Source organism: Hyla sarda, chromosome 8, assembly GCF_029499605.1.
Source record: "Hyla sarda isolate aHylSar1 chromosome 8, aHylSar1.hap1, whole genome shotgun sequence".
In the NCBI taxonomy this organism is placed as follows: domain Eukaryota; kingdom Metazoa; phylum Chordata; class Amphibia; order Anura; family Hylidae; genus Hyla; species Hyla sarda.
Window position 1 is genome coordinate 93,177,823 of NC_079196.1, and position 24,064 is coordinate 93,201,886.

The 24,064-nt window shown below is 39.9% G+C and overlaps 1 protein-coding gene across 5 annotated transcripts in view; it reads left to right on the forward strand.

The window, feature by feature from the left end:
- The window catches only part of SATB2 (SATB homeobox 2), a 190,467-nt gene that overhangs the window by 68,601 nt on the left and 97,802 nt on the right, over positions 1-24,064 (forward strand). For all 5 annotated transcript variants that reach the window (XM_056534454.1, XM_056534453.1, XM_056534452.1 and 2 more), the window contains 2 exons: positions 5,360-5,486; positions 7,422-7,545. In XM_056534454.1, the coding sequence (XP_056390429.1) occupies positions 5,360-5,486; positions 7,422-7,545 (251 nt within the window). The remainder of the gene's footprint in view (positions 1-5,359; positions 5,487-7,421; positions 7,546-24,064) is intronic.

Here is a 24,064-nt window from a genome sequence, read left to right on the forward strand (position 1 = left end):
AGGATAAGATGACTAGGAGCAGAGTACCCCTTTAAGATGATGGTATTTGGCTCAGTATCTGGCTACATAGAAATATTTATGCCTTTTCCCTGTTTAGGATCCATTCCTGGTTTGGACTTACAGATATTGATGCAAAATTCCTGCCTAGAAGATGGCCCATCAGTATTTACTGTACAGAAATGTGGATGAATAAAATACTGATAAAGTACTGATGGGTTTTCATCTGTACTATATCCGTTCCTTTGACCTGTATTTCAGACTGTGCGGAATCTGGAGAAATAAGTTGAAAGCGGCTTATATCCAAAGTTCATGTTTTCACAGTGGTGGCAAATATCTGTGAAGAAACTCAATTTACATATATGGGATTCAGATTGTTTTTAGATTAAATGTAGATTTCACCCAAAATTCTAAATCTGTAACAAGTGTCTTAGACCCGGAAAACTGTGATGAACATCTCCATAGACAGCAATGCATTTCCGAGCAGATCCCGCCAAATGTTAAAGGGGTACTCTGGTGGAAAAGATTTTATTTTATTTTTTTAAATCAACTGGTGCCAGAAAGTTAAACAGATTTGTAAATTACTTCAATTAAAAAATATTTGTCCTTCCAGTACTTATTAGCAGCTGTATGCTACAGAGCAAATTATTTTTTTTTTGTCTTGTCCACAGTGCTCTCTGTTGACACCTGATGCCAGTATCAGGAACTGTCCAGATCAGGAGAAAACCATAGCAATCCTATGCTACTCTGGACAGTTCCTAACAGGGATGGAGGTGTCAGCAGAGAGCACTGTGGACAAGACAAAAAAGAAATTCAAAAAGAAAAGAATTTCCTCTGTAGCATACAGCTGCTAATAAGTACTCGAAGGACTAAGATTATTAAATAGAAGTAATTTACAAATCTGTTTATCTTTTTGGCACCAGTTCATAAAAAAAAAAAAAAATAAGTTTTCCACCGGAGTACCCCTTAATTCTTTCGGCGCAGGCCAAAATTAAGATTTCGGAGGTAGATGTTTCCACCGTGGAATTTTTGACGTGTACATGGTGAAGAAGCATCTTATTGAAAGCAATGGGATTCTGCTGCAACAGTATTTCTGAGCAGAATTTATTTGCCAAATTCCACTCCACTTAAAGCACTGCACTTGTGTATCTCCTACACTCCAATAAAGAATGCATTGAGGGGTCACGTCGACCCCACACTCCATGCACAGGGAGATTTAGGCCCTGTTCTGCAGATTGTGAAGGGTACACTTTTTAAGGTGGGCATCAAAACACTTTTAAAGGGGTACTCCGGTAGAAAACAATTTTATTTTAAATTAACTGGTGGCAGAAAGTTACACAGATTTGGAAATTACACCTATTAAAAAATCTTAATCCCTCCAGTACTTATCAGCTGCTTTATATTTCAAAGGAAGTTCTTTTCTTTTTGAATTTCTTTTCTGTCTGACCACAGTGCTCTCTGCTGACACCTCTGTCCATATCAGGAACTGTCCGGAGCAGGATAGGTATGCTATGGGGATTTTCTTCTGCTCTGGAGAGTCCCTGACACGAAAAGAAGTATCAGAAGTGAGCACTGTGGTCAGACAGAAAAAAAATTCAAAAATAAAAGAACTTCCTGTGGAGCATACAGCAGCTTATAAGTACTGGAAGGGTTAAGATTTTTAAAACAGAAGTCATTTAAAATCTATTCAACTCTCTGTTAACAGTTTATGTAAAAAAATAAATAAATATATATATATATATATGTTTTCCACTTGAGTACCCCTTTAAAGAAACCTCATGTCAGTGTTTTCCAAACAGTGTGCCTCCAGCTATTGCAAAACTACACCTCCCAGCATGCCCAGACAGCCTTCCAGTACTTATTAGCAGCTGTATGCTACAGAGCAAATTATTTTTTTTTTGTCTTGTCCACAGTGCTCTCTGTTGACACCTGATGCCAGTATCAGGAACTGTCCAGATCAGGAGAAAATCCCCATAGCAATCCTATGCTACTCTGGACAGTTCCTAACAGGGATGGAGGTGTCAGCAGAGAGCACTGTGGACAAGACAAAAAAGAAATTCAAAAAGAAAAGAATTTCCTCTGTAGCATACAGCTGCTAATAAGTACTCGAAGGACTAAGATTATTAAATAGAAGCAATTTACAAATCAGTTTATCTTTTTGGCACCAGTTCATTAAAAAAAAAAAAAAAAATTTTCCACCGGAGTACCCCTTAATTCTTTCGGCGCAGGCCAAAATTAAGATTTCGGAGGTAGATGTTTCCACCGTAGAATTTTTGACGTGTACATGGTGAAGAAGCATCTTATTGAAAGCAATGGGATTCTGCTGCAACAGTATTTCTGAGCAGAATTTATTTGCCAAATTCCACTCCACTTAAAGCACTGCACTTGTGTATCTCCTACACTCCAATAAAGAATGCATTGAGGGGTCACGTCGACCCCACACTCCATGCACAGGGAGATTTAGGCCCTGTTCTGCAGATTGTGAAGGGTACACTTTTTAAGGTGGGCATCAAAACACTTTTAAAGGGGTACTCCGGTAGAAAACAATTTTATTTTAAATTAACTGGTGGCAGAAAGTTACACAGATTTGGAAATTACACCTATTAAAAAATCTTAATCCTTCCAGTACTTATCAGCTGCTTTATATTTCAGAGGAAGTTCTTTTCTTTTTGAATTTCTTTTCTGTCTGACCACAGTGCTCTCTGCTGACACCTCTGTCCATGTCAGGAACTGTCCGGAGCAGGATAGATATGCTATGGGGATTTTCTTCTGCTCTGGAGAGTCCCTGACACAAAAAGAAGTATAAGCAGAGAGCACTGTGGTCAGACAAAAAAAAAGAAAAGAACTTCCTGTGGAGCATACAGCAACTTAAAAGTACTGGAAGGGTTAAGATTTTTAAAACAGAAGTCATTTAAAATCTATTCAATTCTCTGGTAACAGTTTATGTAAAAAAAAAAAAAAATGTTTTCCACCCCTTTAAAGAAACCTCATGTCAATGTTTTCCAAACAGTGTGCCTCCAGCTATTGCAAAACTACACCTCCCAGCATGCCCAAACAGCCTTCGGCTGTCTGGGCATGCTAGGAGTTGTAGTTTTGCAACAGCTGGAGAGCCACAGGTTGGAGAACACTGTTCTACATATACACGTAGCTTATTTCTGCCTTTTCTTCTCTATTCTCTCTTAACAAAGACGTGTTAATAAGTGTCCTGGAATGTTGTACCTTGCAGATACATTTAGGAAAATTAAATGTAAACACTTTAAATATACTTACAAGAAAATTACCCCGTGTGCAAACCTCACAAAAAAAGCTCTTAAGTACAGCCTTAGCTTTCTCTTTAAAAATGAACACTCTTTTTGTTTCTTGCAGCGGCGCTGCTTTTAGGCTGAATAATACCCCCCTTTAAATGATACATTTTTCTGCATGCGGTTCTGACCAAAATTATAGTGACTCCCGATCTTGGAATCAGATCTGGAGTTTTTTTTTTTTTTTTCCTGCTCTCTTGTGTTTCTCTTTAAACCCTCCTGTAAATATCACCCAAGCCTTTAATTAAAGAGAGCCCCTTTTAATCCTCAGGTCTTCAAGTTCCAATTAAATGGTGCCACAAGTGTGAGGTCTTTATGGAATTTGTAATATAGGCTTAATAATTAATACGCAGGAGTAATTGTAACAACCCGTCCTGGTAATAACAGACTCCCGTGGAGACCACAAATATGTTTTGTGCCGCTTAGATTTTATATACTAAAAGCTCCTGTCCCATCAACACCTTTTAACTGTAAGGGCAAATGGGCTACTTCCCGTCTGGATGTATACAGAGCAGACGTGGTATTGATGGGGTTAACATATTGACGGTACTACCTAACAGCACGACCATAAGCCCAGGCCCCCTGCCTGTCTGTGTTGTCAATACAACTATGTTGATATTAGGTCATAGGACAATTGACCACAAACAGACCTATAATGTATATGAATGTTTATATATATATCAATATATGTGTACGGCATATACAATAAGGCAAATACAGCTGACATTAAAGGGGTATTCCAGGAAAAAACTTTTTTTATACATCAACTGGCTCCAGAAAGTTAAACAGATTTGTAAACTTTACAATCTTAATCCTTTATTGATAATAATAATAATGATAATAATAATAATAATAATAATACGAACAAACAATAATAATAATAATAATAATAATAATAATTATTATTATTATTTTTATTGCCATTATTATTATCATTAGTGTAATTATCATTATTATTAATATCAAGTGTATTAATAATAATAATAATAATAAATAGTACATGCAAATGTATTCTAAAGTTAAACACATTAAATCAACTAGAATTAAAAAATTCAGTCTTCTTGTAATGTGACCAATGACCCATCAATAAATGTGCACACTTAAAGGGGTATTCCAGGAAAAACTTTTTTATATATATCAACTGGCTCCAGAAAGTTAAACAGATTTGTAAATTACTTCTATTAAAAAATCTTAATCCTTTCAGTACTTATGAGTTTCTGAAGTTAAGGTTCTTTTCTGTCTAAGTCCTCTCTGATGACACCTGTCTCGGGACACGCCCAGTTTAGAAGCAAATCCCCATAGCAAACCTCTTCTAAACTGGGCGTTTCCCGAGACAGGTGTCATCAGAGAGGATTTAGACAGAAAAGAACAACCTTAACTTATAAGTACTGAAAGGATTAAGATTTTTTAATAGAAGAAATTTACAAATCTGTTTAACTTTCTGGAGCCAGTTGATTTATATAAAAAAGTTTTTCCTGGAATACCCCTTTAAGTGTTCACATTTATTGATGGGTCATTGGTCACATTACAAGAAGACTGAATTTTTTAATTCTTGTTGATTTAATGTGTTTAACTTTAGAATATATTTGCATGTACTATTTATTATTATTAATACACTTGATATTAATAATAATGATAATTACACTAATGATAATAATAATGGCAATAAAAATAATAATAATTATTATTGTTGTTTGTTCGTATTATTATTAATAATATGAATAATAATACTATCATTATCATATTGTTGGTGCTCCCTTAGTTCCAGATTGCTGTCCATACGTAAGGGGTTTAAATACATGGAACACAAATGCAACTTATATATTGTAAAGTATTAGACTCTGTGTCCCAGAGTATGATAATGTACATTATTATCACTATAAACAGGTATCATGGGGCCCTGGAGCCACAGATAAAAAAATAAAAAGGACATAGGCCCAGATTTATCAAACTGTATGTGAGAAAAACTAGATGTCAGAGAATATTCACTAAAATGAATATGATATATTTAAAGAAATATTATGGACAAAGTGTGCCTTACCAGCCTTCTCCTTTTACAGGAATCATTAAAATTGGTCGCTGGAACCCCCTGCCACTCAGTTATGTTACAGATGCCCCAGATGTAACAGTCTCTGACATGCTACAAGATGTCTACCATGTGGTCACATTGAAGATCCAGTTACAGAGGTGAGTGGTTGCATTTAAAGGGCATGGTTGTATTTGAAACCTATCACATCGAAAATGAAGTCCAATCTGCAGATCATCTTACAGGAGGAGCTGAGCAGACTGATATATATATATATATATATATATATATATATATATATATAGTTTTGTGGGAAAAGTTCCAGGATAACTTATCATTTATTCACGTAAATCTCTGCTTATACTGGGCTGTGTAGTCAAGTAGGTGGTCCTTCCTAGCAGTGATTGACAGCTATCTGTGAATAGATGTGTATATAGAGAGAACTGTCAATCACTGAGTAGGATCGCCCACATGACTACTTAGCCCAGAATGAGAAGAATGACATTTTCCTTCTGCTCTATAACATGATACCTGCAGATTGATCTGCATTTTCAACAAGACGGGTTCCTTTTAAGTTGTTTACTCAAACCAGTTGATTTTTTCAAATTAACTGGTAGAGATTTAAACAGATTTGTAAATTACTTCTATTTAGAAAACTAAAGCCTTCCGGTACTTATCAACTGCTGTATACTACAGGTTAAGACATAGTACTTCCAGTCAGACTCAGTGCTTCCTATTGCCACCTCTTCTGTGTCCGGAACTGTCCAGAGCAGTAGCAAATCCCCATAGCAAACTTCTCCTACTCTAGTCAGTTCCTTACAGGGACAGATTTGGCAGCAGAGAACGCCCTGTCCAACTGGAAAGGTTACATGACTTTCTCCAGGATATACAGCAGCTGATATGTTCAGTAAAATATATACTGTGAAACCTCTTTGGGAAGACCAACCAAAATTGCATTGAAAAGTAGTCCGCTATGGGGGTGTTCTCAATTAAAATAGGCGCTATGCATAATGTATGTTGGGGAAAAAATCTGCCCCCTAAAGCAAGTCTGGGTAAAAGGGTGGTCTCCTCAGATTTGTCTTTTGAGATGTTTTACTATATGTGTATATGTACATGTTCTGCAATGACAGCTAGATAAAGCATGTATTCTGGGCAGCTTGAATATGCTGTAAAAGACTATGGCTGAAATTTATCATTGTCTTTAGACTGTTTTTTGTGTCTAGAAAAAGCGTAAAAAAGGCGCAAGCAGGGTTTATTTGCGCCTTTTTTGCGCCTTTTGGTTTACACATTTATGCTGATTTTGAGTGGCAATCCACAAATTTTGGTCATACACATGATATGGAAGGATTTTATGAACTGTGCCTTTTTGTGAAAAGGCGCAAAAAAGGCGCAAAGCAACTGAAAAGTCTCTAAAACTACACCAGCCCAGACTTATCTTTTTGGTGTATGTGAAAAGAGAAATTTCAGAAAATGTGACCTGCACAAAATGTATCAAATGCTCTGGGACCATTTAATAAATGTGGTGCTCCTACACATTACAGCACACAAAAAAAGGTGTAGAAAAATGCTTCACTTACACTACAATGATAAATGTCCCCCTATGGCCAGCATTTATCATTGTAGGTGTAAGTGAAGCATTTATCATTGTAGGTGTAAGTGAAGCATTTTTCTACACCTTTTTTTTTGTGTGCTGGTAATGTGTAGGAGCACCACATTTATTAAATGGTCAGAGAGCATTTGATACATTTTGTGCAGGTCACATTTTCTGAAATTTCTCTCTTCACATACACCAAAAAGCTAAGCTAAGTCTGGGTTGGTGTCGTTTTAGAGACTTTTGAGTGGCTTTGCGCCTTTCACAAAAAGGCGCAGTTGATAAAACCATTCCATATCATGTGTATTGCCAAAATCAGTGGATTGGAACTCAAAATCGCAAAAAAGGTCACAAATAAACCCTGCTTGTGCCTTTTTGCGCCTTTTCTAGACAAAAAACTGTCTAAAGACAATGATAAATGTCGGCCTGTGAGTTTTCACTGTCATATAGTGATTCATATTATGTTATATTGTATTTTATTGCATTTTCCTCCTATTCTTTTTAGTTGTTCAAAACTTGAGGATTTGCCAGCAGAACAGTGGAACCATGCCACTGTCCGCAATGCCTTAAGAATGCTGCTAAAGGAGATGAACCAGAGCACCCTTGCCAAAGAATGCCCCCTCTCCCAGGTGAGTTATGCTATCTACACATGGGGTTTTCCCAGGACATTCATTATCATGTAAGGAGTAGTATAAATGATTCTGTATAGTTTAGCAATGCTCATGACAATCTATCAACAGAATTGATATGTATTTTGATTCCTGTACCAGCCTTACTTAGCTTGTATAGACACCCATCTATGGTTTTGGTCAACACTGGACAGAACAGACATTTATAGAGGGGATGTAGACACTAATGTATCACTGCATCAAAAGTGAAGTCTCAGCAGCCCTGGGATTGTGCCCTAACTCTATTTAATAGTGTAAGGGATGGGTCAGATAGGTTCAAATAGAGGTCTATGAGTGACATGATATACTGACACCTTTAATCGCTAAACAGACACCAAATAGGCTAGGATACCTATAGATTAGCACTCCTATATACATACTTTTTCAGTCTTTATACATTGGTGTTAAATTGTCATTTGGAAAAACTTTTGACATGTCTTAGCGATATCTAAAAAGTTTGGATTGGCGGGGTTTGAGTGTTCAGACTTCCAGTGATCAATAGATGTCACGCGATCGAGACAAACTTACAAACTCGCAATGTAAGTCTATGGAACCTGTCTCGATCATGTGACACAGATCAGGGAGAAGAATGTGCAGAAGCGCAGACATCTACCTGTTTGTTCTCCTGATCGGCGGAGGTCTGAGTGTTCGCTTGGACATGTCAAAAGTTTTTCCAAATGGCAGGTACTCTTTAAGCTCTACTTAGCAATATATGCAAAGGTAGCAACCACTACAGGCAGATCCACTACTGATCCTTAGGCGACGTTTACATGTAGTATTGTGGTCAACAGTTTAAATATAAAAACTTTTTTATATATATCAACTGGCTCCAGAAAGTTAAACAGATTTGTAAATTACTTCTATTAAAAAATCTTAATCCTTTCAATAATTATCAGCTGCTGAAGTTGAGTTGTTGTTTTCTGTCTGGCAACAATGCTCTCTGCTGACATCTCTGCTTGTCTCGGGAACTGCACAGAGTAGAAGAGGTTTGCTATGGGGATTTGCTTCTAAACTGGGCGGTTCTCGAGACACGTGTCATCAGAGAGCACTTAGACAGAATAAAACAACTCAACTTCAGAAGCTCATAAGTACTGAAAGGTTTAAGATTTTTTAATAGAAGTCATTTACAAATTTGTTTAACTTTCTGGAGCCAGTTGATATATATATATAAAAAAAGTTTTTTCCTGGATAACCCCTTTAAGCCAAAGCCAGTAGTAGGAAAACTATAATGGTAAGATTTGCACCTGTTTCTATGTTTTGGACCCACTGCTAGTTTGGGCTAAAAATACTGATCAAAATACTACATGTGTAGTAACCTAAGGGTGTCCAAAAGCCTATCTGGCTCATTGGAAGAAAAAAAAATAATGGCACATGCTAGTTGGGGGACTGTGCCCAAATTTGCAATGGAGTCCAAAGCTTAAAGGGGTACTCCGCCCCTAGACATCTTATCCCCTATCCAAAGGATAGGGGATAAGATGTCAGATCGCCGCGGTCCCGCTGCTGGGGAGCCCCGGCCCCGCCCCTTTCAATACAAGTCTATGGGAGGGGGCGTGGCGGTCGTCACGCCCCCTGCCATAGACTTGCATTAAGGGGATGGGCCGTGATGTCACGAGGGGCGGAGCCATGATGTCACGCTGCTCCGTCCCCTGTATCGCCCATCATTACGCACAGAGCGAACTCGCTCTGCGCTGTAATGATAGCGCGGTGCCGCAGTGGGGTTCCTGGGGCTCCCCAGCAGCGGGACCGTGGCGATCTGACATCTTATCCCCTATCCTTTGGATAGGGGATAAGTTGTCTAGAGGCGGAGTAACCCTTTAAAGTGACTGATTCAGAGGTTGATAGGAAGACCATATTAGGCATCTAACATTTGTTCAGTTTCCTATGGCGTGCTGACTATTTAAGCATGCTGGTATTGATGGTTCAGCAGCAGCTAGTTCCGATGCACATTTCACCTTCAAAACGAAGACTTCTTTTCCTCAGCATTCATGTTAACAACCCCTGTGCACTTCTCACATGACAATTTCATTTTGTAAATCTACTTAAAAAGTAAATACCCTGCCATATGTGTGAAATGTTATTATGTGTCCCAATAGGTTAATATGTTATTGTCAGCTGCAGGTTGGAAAGCTGCCTCGCAGGAGTTAGGGCTTCAGGGAAAAAGCCACTTGTTTATTAACCCAGTCCTGCTGCTAAAGAGACCTGAAGAAGATTACCAATTGCAGGTTAACCCTCTACTGGGAAAACAAACCTAGTATTTAATCTTAGCCATTGTTTTCCTATAAAAGGATTTTTCAATATAACATTGATGTAGGAGGCACACTCTCAGCGGAACATCGGAGCTTTCTTAATATTTCAATCATATATTGTCTGTTTAAAAATGTTATACATGGATTCTATTTCGGTAAATAAAATATATTAATATATTAAAGACATGATAAAATAATATATTTAAAAAAATATATATATACATATAAATGCTTGTTTGCAGTCTAGTCATATGGGCACCTGCTAAGGCAATGTTTTCCAAACAGTGTGTCTCCAGATGTTGCAAAACTACAACACCCAGCAATACGGGCAGCCTTTGGCTGTCCGGGCATGCTAGGAGTTGTAGTTTTGCAATAGCTGGAGACACACGGGGGGAGATTTATCAAAACCTGTGCAGAGGAAAAGTTGACGAGTTGCCCATAGCAACCAATAAGATTACTTCTTTCATAAAAAAAAAAAAAGAAAAGACCTCTGAAAAACTAAAGAACCAGTCTAGTTGGTTGCTATGGGTAACTGGTCAACTTTTCCTCCACACAGGTTTTGATAAATCCCCCCGCTGTTTGCAAAGACACATGACTGCATGATGTCTCCATGCCAACTATACCCCCAATTTCATTCAAAGACCATGGGGGAGATTTATTAAAACCTGTCCAGAGGAAAAGTTGCTGAGTTGCCCATAGCAACCAATCAGATTGCTTCTTTAATTTTTTCAGAGGCCTTTTAAAAAATGAAAGAAGCAATCTGATTGGTTGCTATGGGTAACCCAGCAACTTTTTTCTCTAGACAGGCTTTGATAAATCTCCACCCATGTTCACATGATGGTAATTTTGCATAATGTCCACCACAGGCGGACATTCCACAAATAGTGGGTGCCGATGGTAGGACCGCACAGAAATGCCCAGTCTCCTTTAGACATCAATGCATTTCCAAGCAGATTCAGCCAAATGAATGAACATGTTCATTCTTTTCCGGACACTGGAATAGGAATTTCCTCAGCGGAAACATCTGCCATGGAAATTCTGCCGTATGCACTGTGCAGCAGAATCCTATTCAAGGCATGGGACTCTGTTGCTATGGAATTTCTAAGAGGAATTTTTCTGCCGGAAAGTCCGTTGTGAGTACATGGCCAAAGACATGCACAGGTTTCAACCTTTAAAGCGTACCAGTCAGATCCAACAAAATAATTTCACTCAGTACCTAATCCTGGCCACGTACATCTAAATTTTATGTGTCTAGCACCTTTATTTATTTTTTTATTACACTTTTTAATTTAGCTCACTAGTTTGAATTACTCTCAAAGGGAGGGGGAGTGGCCTCACTGTACAGGTCTCCGCCCCCTCCCTCAGTATGCTGTCTGCTCACATCTCCCCTAGCATTAACAAAACTACAACTCCCAGCTTGTCCTCACTGACAGTAGCGGGACACAAGCTGACAGTGGGAGGATTTTTTCTCCAGCTGTGAGCCCTGCGGTCACAGCTGTCAATCCAGTAGGTGTGTCCATGACATAGGTGATGATGCATGGACACAGCAGGACTAGTATGTGACCAAGCAGGCGGGGGATGGGGGGGGCAGTTGTTTGACTGTCTTTTTCAGTATGAAACGCTGAAAATTTTCTAATGAAAACAAATGCAATACCTATTGGTTTTGCATGCTTTACAATATCAAAAGTTTTTGTATCTGACAGTGCCCATTTAAATATGACAGAAGCCAAATGTGGCCTACCGACCTAATCTCCACATTGCTTCTAAGGAGAGGATAATAACCCTGCTAGAAGAACCCTACTTTTTTCTTTATGTCAAATGTGCCAAATGTGTCTTAGGCTATGTTCACACGGCAGAATATTCCACACATTTCAATGTCTACTCTTTCTGCAGATTCCACTCAGTGTAGATTCCACTCAATGTCTATTCTTTCTACAGATTCCACTCAAAAAATGCATTGCCCTCTATAAAACGCTTAATTTCTGAGTGGTCCTAGCACCTTCCAGATTATTCAAATTTGCGGCACGTCCACCCATGTTTTCCAGACAGACATTCTGTACATTTTTGGCTGTGTGAACCTGGCTTTACTGTTGTGTAACATATGATGTATTTGACACATTTTTAAATGTCTTTTTTGCTTTTGGACTTCTATACAACCCATTGAGTGGAGGGAAACTGCACAACATTTTTTCCAACTGTTTAAAAATCACAGGTTATGAATTCAGCAGCTGCTCCATTTCTGTCAGCCCACACCCCCAAACTGACTTCAAAATGCAAAATGAAGGCAGAAATCCATCAGGTATTGCAACATAGAGAGATGTTCCAAAACAGTTTCTTCTTCTAGAGAGCTGACTCGGATCCATGCTCTCCAAACACCAGCATCTACACTGCTCAAAAAAATTTAAGGGAACACTAAGATAACACATCCTAGACTAAATGAACTAATTGTATGAAATACTTTCATCGTTACATAGCTGAATGTGCTGACAACAAAATCACATAAAAATAATCAATGGAAATCAAATTTATCAAACCATGGAGGTCTGGATATGGAGTCACACTCAAAATCAAAGTGAAAACCACACTACAGGCTGATCCAACTTTGATGTAATGTCCTTAAAACAAGTCAAAATGAGGCTCAGTAGTGTGTGTGGCCTCCACGTGCCCGTATGACCTCCCTACAACACCTGGACATGCTCCTGATTAGGTGGTGGATGGTCTCCGGAGAGATGTCCTTCCAGACCTGGACTAAAGCATCCGCCAACACCTGGATAGTCTGTGATGCAACGTGCCGATGGTGGATGGAGTGAGACATGATGTCCCAGATGTGCTCAATCGGATTCAGGTCTGGGGAACGGGCGGGCCAGTCCATAGCATCAATGCCTTCGGGTACGTTCAGATGAGCGGATTCACAGTGTTTTTTACGCTACAGATCCGCTGCTGAAGGACCCCTACCAGATGACTTTAGATGTGCCTGCTCGGAGCGGCAATACGCTGCTACGAGCAGACAACACCGCTGCGATATGTGAGTTGCCGCGCATGCATGGTGTACTCGCACACATCGCGGCCACTCCCCCTGCTCCCTGAGCTAGGCCGAGAGCAGCCACGATATGCGAGTATACTGTGCATGCACATGGCAACTCGCACATCGTAGTGTGTCTGCTCGTAGTGGCGGATTGCCGCTCCGAGCAGGCACCTGTAAAGGCAGCATACAGGGGTCCTTCAGCGGCGGATCCGCAGCGTAATACGGATCCACTCATGTGAACGTACCCTTCCTCTTGCAGGAACTGTTGACACACTTCAGCCACATGAGTTCTAGCATTGTCTTGCATTAGGAGGAACCCAGGGACAATCGCACCAGCATATGGTCTCACAAGGGGTCTGAGGATCTCATCTCGGTACCTAATGGCAGTCAGGCTACCTCTGGCAAGCACATGGAGGGCTGTGCGGTCCCCCAAAGAAATGCCATTCCACACCATTACTGACCCACCGCCAAACAGGTCATGCTGGAGGATGTTGCAGGCAGCAGAACGTTCTCCATGGCATCTCCAGACTCTGTCACGTCTGTCACATGTCCTCAGTGCGAACCTGCTTTCTTTTGTGAAGAGCACAAGGTGCCAGTGGTGAATTTGCCAATCTTGGTGTTCTCTGGCAAATGCCAAACTTCCTGCACTGTGTTGGGCTGTAAGCAGAACCCCCACCTGTGGACCTCATACCACACTCATGGAGTCTGTTTCTGACCATTTGAGTGAACACATGCACATTTGTGGCCTGCTGAAGGTCATTTTGCAGGGCTCTGGCAGTGCTCCTCCTGCTCCTCCTTGCACAAAGGCGGAGGTAGCAGTCCTGCTGCTATGTTGTTGCCCTCCTACAGCCTCCTCCACGTCTCCTGATGTACTGGCCTGTCTCCTGGTAGCGCCTCCATGCTCTGGACACTACGCTGACAGACACACCAATCTTTTTGCTACAGCTCGCATTGATGTGCCATCCTGGATGAGCTGCACTACCTGAGCCACTTGTGTGGGTTGTAGACTCCATCTCATGCTACCACTAGAGTGAAAGCACCGCCAGCATTCAAAAGTAACCAAAATATCAGCCAGAAAGCGTAGGAACTGAGAAGTGGTCTATGGTCACCACCTGCAGAACGACTCCTTTATTGGGGGTGTCTTGCTAATTGCCTATAATTTCCACCTGTTGTCTGTTCCATTTGCACAACAGCATGTGAAATTGATCTTCAATCAGTGTTGCTTCCTGAGTGGACAGTGTGATTTCACAGAAGTGTGATTGACTTGGAGTTACACTGTGTTGTTTAAAGGAGTTATCCACCATAAAGTGATTTTATTACGTACCTGCTAGACAGTAATGGACATGCTTAGGAAGGATCTGCGCTTGTCTTAGGGCTAAATGGCTATTTACTGTAACACTGTGGCTAGCTTTTTGTGAACTGGTATTTCCTGTTTGACTTTTCTTTTTTTGACTACAAATCCCATAATTCCATGTTCCTCCCTCCCACACATCAGCCACCCGACCCATTGAAACATAAATGAGCTGCATCCATTCAAAAGACCTGTGGTTTTCAATCAGGGTGCCTACAGCTGTTGCATTAATTGCAGTTTAATCTCTCTCCCACCAAGCGATCCCTCCACCCATTGAAGCAGAAAGGCTCCCTGGCATCAACTGACTAGTGAGTCAGGTCTCAGCCACATTGCAAGCTGGGAAAAATCTGAGACAACAGTCATTTTGTATGCTGTTAAAAATAAATATTGGGGTGAAAATCACAGAAGAATTCTGAGAAAACCGTCACACACAGGTAAAGACACTATATTATGAACTACACTAACTTTACAGCCCCTGTAGCATAGTCAAATAAAAAAAAATCCTGGAATACCTCTTTAAGTGTTCCCTTTATTTTTTTGAGCAATGTATATCCTCTGCTCAGCAAAGTATACTGTGGTGGTGTTGGAGTGAATACTAGCTAACAGTAGTATTAGTCAGTAAATAATCTCTCTAGGATGGACAGGTCAGGCTGTATAGTACAGCAAACTTTGCTAAACAGAGGATGTGGCTGCAGGTTTTCAGGGACAATATCAGCCGTGTCCTCGGCAGAATCTGCTGTACTGTACACAGCCTATAAATAATACAGTCATATAGATATCACATAATACCACAATATAAGGGCCAAATACTGTAATCATGGCCCAATCTTATCTCCACAATACCCTCATAGTTTTACCAAAAAATACCTCCATATCAGGGCAGATCATATAAGTAAAAAACATAAAATCTTGCCAAATTAATTTTAATTTTAATTTAATGTTTAATTTCCCCTTTAATTCTCTAGCTGACCTAGACTGCTTTGTTGACATCTCCCAGCCACAAGTCATCTCTATATTGTTTGCCATCAGGAAGTCTTTGGCTTCTTTCTATTTCAGCACACTTCATGCCTATTTCCAACAATTTACATAAACTAGCCATCTTGCTGCTTCTTTAAGGGTACTTTCACACCACGTTTTCAACCTACGGCTGCCGGATCTGGCTGGGGGAAGGGGAAAACCTTGCACTCTGGGACTCCAGCCGGACCAGAACTGAAATCCATTGACTTTAATAAGCCGACCGGATTCACCATTTGACTCTGGTCGGCTCATTTTCGACCCATATCCGGTTTTCTGACCGGACCTAAAATCTTAGTATACTACGGTTTTAGGTCCGGTCACAAAACCGGATGCGGGGCAGAATTGAGCTGACCGGGGGTCAACCAGTGACTCCTGTTGGCTCATAAAAGTCAATGGATTTCAGCGCCAGTCCGGCTGGGGTACGGGAGCGCAAGGTTTTCCCTTCCCCCAGCCGGATCCAGCAGCCGTAGCCTGAAAACGTGGTATGAAAGCACCCTCACAGTACCATCCTGCTGCTTTCTGAATTACTGTATCAGTGGTTGCCACTGTTGCTCTTATAACTATTTTTATACACCAATAAATAGTGCCAAACAGATAGTTCCCCAGATGGTAATTGTTCCCCACACAATAATATTCCCCCTCTTTGTGCCCTACAGAGTAACAGTGCTTTCCTATGTACCCACACAGCAACAGTTCCCATACTTTTGCCCTACTCAATAAAAAAATGCCCTTAATGTCTTACAGCAGTGATAGCATCCCCTCAGTGTTTCCATATCCCATAAAGATATCTGGTGTTTTTAAATCTTTCTCAGCTTTTGGAGGAGATAAGTTGCTTCATGATTTTGTAACCTACTGATTCACATGTTTTTCTGTAGTTTGTTAAAATTGGAGGAAAACAAATATATAATATATAATAATAACTAATTTATTTTACCACAACTAAGTCAGTGCACATAACCACTAAATAATTGCTGTTTTTTTTTTAATTAGATTTTTGACTTTTTCCCTTTTACGGTGAATAACAAGAACAATGTTATCTCTTTTATCTTAGTAAAAATTCCGATCAACTCCAATACTTAGTACAGTCAGAAGCAGTATTTACATATCTAGCAATATGACTGCAAATCCTTGAGCGCTGCAAGGTGACCTCTACACAGGCTGCTCCATCTTCTCCCTTGTGAGTTCGGTTTTAGACATCTGCTGAGTGGAGCCTGTAGCTGTGGCTGCAATGAACTCCTCTTAGCAAGAGTAAAGAACCCTCACAGCTCGTAACATAGTTACACAGAATTGTTTTCACACATGCACAACATGCAGAGCCAAGCCATAAACGAACTAGGCATCATCTCTTTCTGCCACATTGTAACCAGTTGCATGTAACTCTATATGTCCTCTCTAGTTCTGCCTGTTTTACCTAAATCAGCAGGCGTAACGAAGGATCAGATATTTAAATAACATTTCTTTCTTGAAGTATTTTGTGCTGTGATGTGAATTTACCTGATCTTATGTAAGATTTACATATTAGAAGCATTATTTCTCGGACAAAAAACAAACAAACTATGTAACATGGCATCAGATGAAAAAAGTACAATAAGGCCATAAAGAAGTATAAGAGTGCCATATAAGATCTCCGCACAACACAGGTGTTTATGTACAGTAGGTGTTCTACGGAACATGTACTTAAGCTAAATAGAATGTGAAGTGTTGGTTAGCATAAGAAAGAGTAGACGGTGACTAGGTAGCTAAAAATCTACACCCAACTGGAGTTTGTTACCTTCGTTCTATATAGTTGCACTTATTTTTACTAAGTTTATTTTTGTTTTGGCCAATAAAGTTTATTATTCCTTTTTCAATGTTTTTTTGAAGACTCTCTACACTACACTGCAATACTTTTGTATTATGTCTGTCAGAGTATTTATAACTGACTGAGAGCCTGTGAGGCCTCCATACAGGCCTGGGGACCATTGCTAGGCTCCCAATTGCCAAGAAAAAACATTGAAACCATGCAATCAGAGAGAGACCTCTCCCTATGTCTATTCACGAGCAATGACAGCTGCATCTAAAATGGCTGGAATCAGAATTATCTGTGATCCTGGCTGTTAGAGGGGGTGTGAGAGCTATATTACATCTGCAGGTAATGCAGCGCTCATGCGACCGGTCACTTCACATCCCTAGGACTTTGAGTCGAATATAATGTATATGCAAATTATGGAGGCCGAGGCGACCAGTCAGCAGAGCCCGCCTCCACAGCGCAAATTACTGGACTGAACAACGGACATTTGAAAGCCCATATTTCTGTAACCAGTGGACAGAATTTAGTAAGTGACCTCTCTGTGCACTCCATGTCACCCACTCTATAACCCAGTGTTCTAGAGTTAGAGTGGGTGATCAGGCTGACAGTTTTCCTTTAAGTTTTTGTACCCATGAACGTATACTGAAACCACTAATATGACAGTTTTCCTTTAATGGTTACACTGTAGGTGGCACTATACAGTTAATGGTTGCTCAAATAATTGAATGTTGTGAAACTGTACTGGAATAGTCTTCCTCAGTAAAACTTGAGGTGTTACGGAGACCCCAATTCAGTGTGAACTTCATACAGACATCTTGCACTTGATAAACTGACAACTTTTGTCAACAGAATAGGATCATTTCTACACCCAGCCCTATCAAAATGGATCCCTCCTACCTCTGCCATTTGGTCCAATACACCACAATACACTATTTCTTTTTTTATTTGCTACTCTTTGTCCTTCCTATCAGTGTTGTGGTGCAGCATTTAGCATCACAATGAACATATTCATACCAGTCACAGACTTTTCCTCAGCAAATACTGAACTAAACACCTCCTCTTGTCAGCTGCCAACTGAGAAACCTCCCATTTCTACTGCCAGCTGTGACAGGTTATACTGGTACCACCAAGCACTACCTCCTGCCAATCAGATTAAGAGGCAGCAGCCTTTCAAAAAATCTTGCGCTGCTGCGGCTGCCCCCTGCTCAGAGCTGGCATAGACTTTCACACAAAATTTATTACAGTTACTGGCATAAATTATATCCAGCGGGTGCATAGGGTACTGCCCCCTTTTCTTAGGCCCCACCCACTTTATTAAAATTTCATCTTTTTATGCCTAAATGTGGACATAAATAAATTGTACCGTATTTTTCTCCATATAAGACACACTTTTTCTTCCCCAAAACTGTGGGGGAAAAGTTAGTGCGTCTTATAAGGTGAATACACACCTATCGCGGCGGTCCCTGTGGCCATCAACTGCCGGGACCCGGCGGCTAATACAGGACATCAACGATCGCGGTGATGCCCTGTATTAACCCTTCAGACGTGGCGATCAAAGCTGACCGCCTCGTCTGAAGCGAAAATAACACTAACCCGGCTGTTCAGTCGGGCTGTTCGGGACCGCCGCGGTGAAATCGCGGCGTCCCGAACAGCTTACAGGACACCGGGAGGGACCTTACCTGCCTCTTCGGTGTCTGCTCCGTGCCAGGATCCCCTGCATGGCCGGCGCTCTCCTTTGCATAGCGACGTCATGGCGGCGACGGAGAGCGAGGATACCTGGCAGCAGAGACGTTCCGGAGCAACGGGGACACCCCGGGGACGCGGCGACAGCGATGGAGGGAGACATCCAGGGCAGCGGTCCGGAGCGGCGGGGATACGTGAGTACTACCTCCTATACCAGTGGTCTTCAACCTGCGGACCTCCAGATGTTGCAAAACTACAACTCCCAGCATGGGAGTTGTAGTTTTGCAACATCTGAAGGTCCGCAGGTTGAAGATCACTGTCCTATACTTTACATTGTATTTGGTTCAGAATCTTTATTTTCTAGATTTTTATCCTATAAAATTAGGTGCGTCTTATATGATGAAAAATACGGTAAATTTTCCCCACAGTGTTTTTACCTGACAGGGGGAGCACTACATTTACCCCTATGCCTCCTCCTCCCATTACAAACTCTTCTCCATATTAGTTTGTTCTGGTCATTGTATAATAAAAATAATCTTATTTTAAATAAGTTCTCAGAGACCGGGTTCATATACAATACTTTACATACACAAGCAGATGTACTACATCTACATTAAGAACTGTATTCTCAATATTGGGACTGAGCAGCTGCAAGATTTCAAAATTCCTGTGGCTGTCACCCTCTTCACTAAATTTTACAACAGGCGTATTGCTAGTCCCACTGGATCACTACAAAATATAAAAGCAATGTGCTAATATGTAGTAAAACATATTGTAGCTGTAAGGTGGAGCCGCCACATACTTATTTATTGTAACATAACGAAACTAAGCTTGGTTACAGAAATATAATGGGTTAAATTATCCTTTAAATGGGTACTCCGGTGAAAAACGTTTTTTTTTTTTTTTTAAAATCAACTGGTGCCAGAAAGTTAAACAGATTTGTAAATTACTTCTATTAAAAAATCTTAATCCTTCCTGTACTTATTAGCTGCTGAATACTACAGCGGAAATTATTTTCTTTTTGAAACACAGAACTGTCTGCTGACATCACGAGCACAGTGCTCTCTGCTGACATCTCTGTCCATTTTATGAACTGTCCAGAACAGCATATGTTTGCTATGGGGATTTCCTTTTACCCTGGACAGTTCCTAAAAATGGATAAAGATGTCAGCAGAGAGCACTGTGCTCGTGATTCAGCAGAGAGCTCTGTGTTTCAAACGGAAAAGAATTTCCACTGTAGTATTCAGCAGCTAATAAGTACAGGAAGGATTAAGATTTTTTAATAGAAGTCATTTACAAATCTGTTTAACTTTCTGGCACCAGTTGATTTAAAAAAATAAAAAAAAAAGTTTTTCACTGGAGAACCCCTTTAACTCTGCATGTAGGTCCTGGTTAGGGGACCTATATTTCATCTTACTAATAGAAAACATTCTTGTGCGTCTTCCTAAAAATTCACTTATTCATCTCCCCTTTTAGCTTCATTTGAACACTTCTACATCACTATTTGGTTTTTACAGTTTAAATTCTTCTCCAGTTCTACTGTATATGTACCAAAGAACAAAACATTGAGATTTATAAATTACCCAGTTGCCCATAGCAACCAATAAGACCGCTTCTTTCATTTTGCAAAGGCCTTGTTAAAAATGAAAGAAGCAATCTGATTGGTTGCTATGGGCAACTGGGCAACTTTTCCTCTGTCCAGGTTTTGATAAATCTCCCCCATAGTCTATAGAGTTTTAATACCAATTGGGAGAGATTTATCAACACGTGTCCAGAGGAAAAGCTACCAATTGCTCATAGCAACCAATCAGATTGCTTCTTTCATTAAAAAAAAAAAAAAAAAAGCCTCTGAAAAATAAAAGAAGCAATCTGATTGGTTGCTATAGGCAACTGGTCAACTTTTCCTCTTCACAGATTTTGATAAATAACCCCCTTTGTTACGATCATGTCTTCTTAGGGCATATAGCTAAACCTGCCTATGAAAACTGAATTCATGGGTACAAAAGCCAGACCTGAATAGTTGATCGCTGTGCTGGCAATGTTCCCATGGCAAAAGAAGAGGTTGATATTCAGCCTTAAAGGGGTACTCCGATGTAAAACATTTTTTTTAAATCAACTGGTGCCAGAAAGTTAAACGGATTTGTAATTTACTTCTATTTAAAATTCTTAATCCTTCCAGTACTTATCGGATGTTATATGCTCCACAGGAAGTTTTTCTCTTTTTGAGTTTTCTTTCTGTCTGACCACAGTGCTCTCTGCTGACACCTCTATCCATTTCAGGAACTGTCCAGAGCAGGATAGGTTTGCAATGGGGATTTGCTGTAATTTACAAATCTATTTAACTTTCTGGCTCCAGTTTATTTTTAAAAAAAAATAATGTTTTCCAGTGGAGTACCCCTTTAAAATCTATCCTGAATCCACAGCTGAACTGAAGATTTTGAATCTGATGCAGATTTTATGGCTGATCAGCACCAAAAATAGGGTCAAAATGCAATAAATGAAAACTAGTTAGTTTTTAGACTGTTGTAGCTTAAAATAAACAGTCTAAGAGTGCACGACTCAGGCTGTTTAAAAATCAACTTTAAAACGGTGTCTACATTTTAGACCACATTAAAGTTTGCTTAGTTTTATACAAGAAATGCATTTTTGGCACAATATTATGCATTTAAACCACACCCATTTTTCACTTAGCCCTGCCTCCTTGTCAAGCTTGGCACACATCTCTATTCTTTTTTTCTATATTTGTTTTAAAATGAGGAAATAGCAGATGGAAACGGGGCTGGGTGGGGAAGGGTCTTGAAGCTAGTAGGAGAAGATCTGGTAGGCGATGATGTCATCCTGTAATAAACAGGAAGTCAGAGTCTGACATCCTGTCGTAACCATTAGGCACTGGAGGATTTAGAGAGTCAGAATGGCGATCACATGACCATGTTTGAGTAATGTGCTGGAATAAAACAAATGGTGCTGTGTTATTAGTGATACTGGGGGAGATTTATCAAAACCTGTGCAGAGGAAGAGTGGTGCAGTTGCCCATAGCAACCAATCAGATTGCTTCTTTCATTTTCCACAGGCCTCTAAAGAGGCCTGTGGAAAATGAAAGAAGCAATCTGATTGGTTGCTATGGGCAACTACACCACTCTTCCTCTGCACAGGTTGTGATAAATCTCCCCCATTGAGTGTGCATGATATAGGCAAAAATAAGTGGAGCTCTTTTTAATCCGCTTGTATTTACCTGTCCTATGGAAACATTGAATACCTAAATGAATTTTATGCTAAGCTGAGTGCTTTGATCCTACAATCATAGTAAATCAGAAACCTCTGCATGTCAAATATAGCAGCCTCTATGTCTTGCAAGCAGAGTGGCTAGGGTTAAAGCATTCTCTGCTCAGTGAATTTCAGCACAGGTGTTAATGACATGTTCCTATAACTGATATTAATTCTCCTTATTAGTCTAAGCATTGTACTTGGGGTAGCAGCACGTACGTTCCCAGGCTCTTGGCTGTGTGGTCTTGTTGCAGTTGGAAGCTGAACTGAAACATCTGAGAAGCATTAATGGGATTATTCATGGCATGGCATCTAATCTTACCTTTTAGGTTCTGCTTCCTAAATCACCATTGTTCTCGGCCATTGTGTCTAATGCATGTGTCCTTCCATATGTCATTTCTAATGATTGGGACCCCATGACAGGGGGGATTTAAAGTGACATAAATATTATGAAAGCAAAGTTGTTTTATTGAGGATTTACTCTGAAAAGCAGCACTCTTGAGCCCAAAGTGTTAGTAGGATTAGCTATCCCCATGGACTTTTAAAAAACTCTTCCATCTAGAATGAGCGGAGATTAACCGTATAATGTTAGTAAATTCTGTATCCCTATACGGTCTGTATATATGGCAGACAGTCTAAGTCTATAAGGAATGTGTGGGGAGGAAATGGTGCCTAGTTGGCCCAATAAATTAAAAACCCTTATATCTGCCTGTCTGTTCCCAAGAAATAAAGAGACTCGGCAAAGAAAGTGCTTGTGGAGGGGGAGATATATGCCAGTGTCAGTCAAAGACAAGTTAGGTTTACATGTCCATAAAAAATCCTAACATTTGAGAACTCGGAATCCAGAAATGATCAGCTCAATAAGACTTTGAGGAGTCCTATTAAATTACTGAAAAGTGTTACTTACCCTTTTTGCATTTCTATCTTGGCCAGAATCATAGCTATCTACAGAGTTTGTCACCCGAATCCTAGGAAATGTTCAATTTTTTTTTTCTCTTTTAAATCTCAAAAAGAAAATATTTAGGGAGGCAAGGTTGATACAATGGGGTTTATTTACTAAGAGTGAGTGTAAGTTTCTTTGTGGGTTTCAATTTTCCGACTGGTATTTTCCCAAGGTATTTACTAAGGTTTCCCTACATTCTGTACTTTTCCCTATGTTTTGCTTTTTTTTTTACAACTGTCCCGATCTGTCGGGTTTTCCTCAGCTCAAATCCACCACGTTTTCTGTGGAAACCTTAGTAAATATGTTGGAATTATTCAAAACTGTCGGGACCATGCCCCTTTTTTCGATACCATGTCCACTTTATCCTGTGGACACGCCCCTTTGGGTCACAAATTGTGTCACAAGGGACGTGCAACGCAATTTGGGCGCAAAACCCGACAAAAAAGATTAGGGATCACGTTAGTAAATAAACCCCAATGTCTTTCAATACAGTTGAGCTATAAGTTTCAAACTGCATTCAGCAAATAAACGCATATCATGCACAATATGAACAGCCACAGTTGGGTTCAATGTAATTGTTATTCATTTTCAATCTATTTATTTTTATTTTTTTTATAAAAAAAATCCTTGAGAAAAAAAATTGTAGCATGACTATATAGAGGAACCATACAGCCCAACTTGGGATGCCCCTGATGTAGAACCATAGGGACCTTGTGCATTGCCACTCAGGGTCTGGGCACTTTGTCATGCCCATCATTGTTCTAGCATTTACTTTACAGTGTAAAATTAAAATTGATGTATTAAAGATAAAAATGTGAATTTCAAGTGGTACAGAGCCACCCAAAACAATATAAATATCACATGCCAGACAACATGCGTATTTTTCTCATGAACGTGTGTAAAATTAACTTCTTAAGAAAATAATTTATGTTCGTCAAAGCTGTGATATTTTGCAGGAGATAATATCATTTCTTCCTATGATATTTTATGAAAATACCTACTCTGGTATGGCAACTTTTTCTCTGCAATTCAGTAATCTGCTTAACTTGATCAGCAGGAAATGATAATATATTTAAGATATTATTAGCGCAGAACATTGCTGCAGAGCAGGTGACACAAACATTCAAGTCTATACATTATAACTTCCTTGTACAAGGAAAGA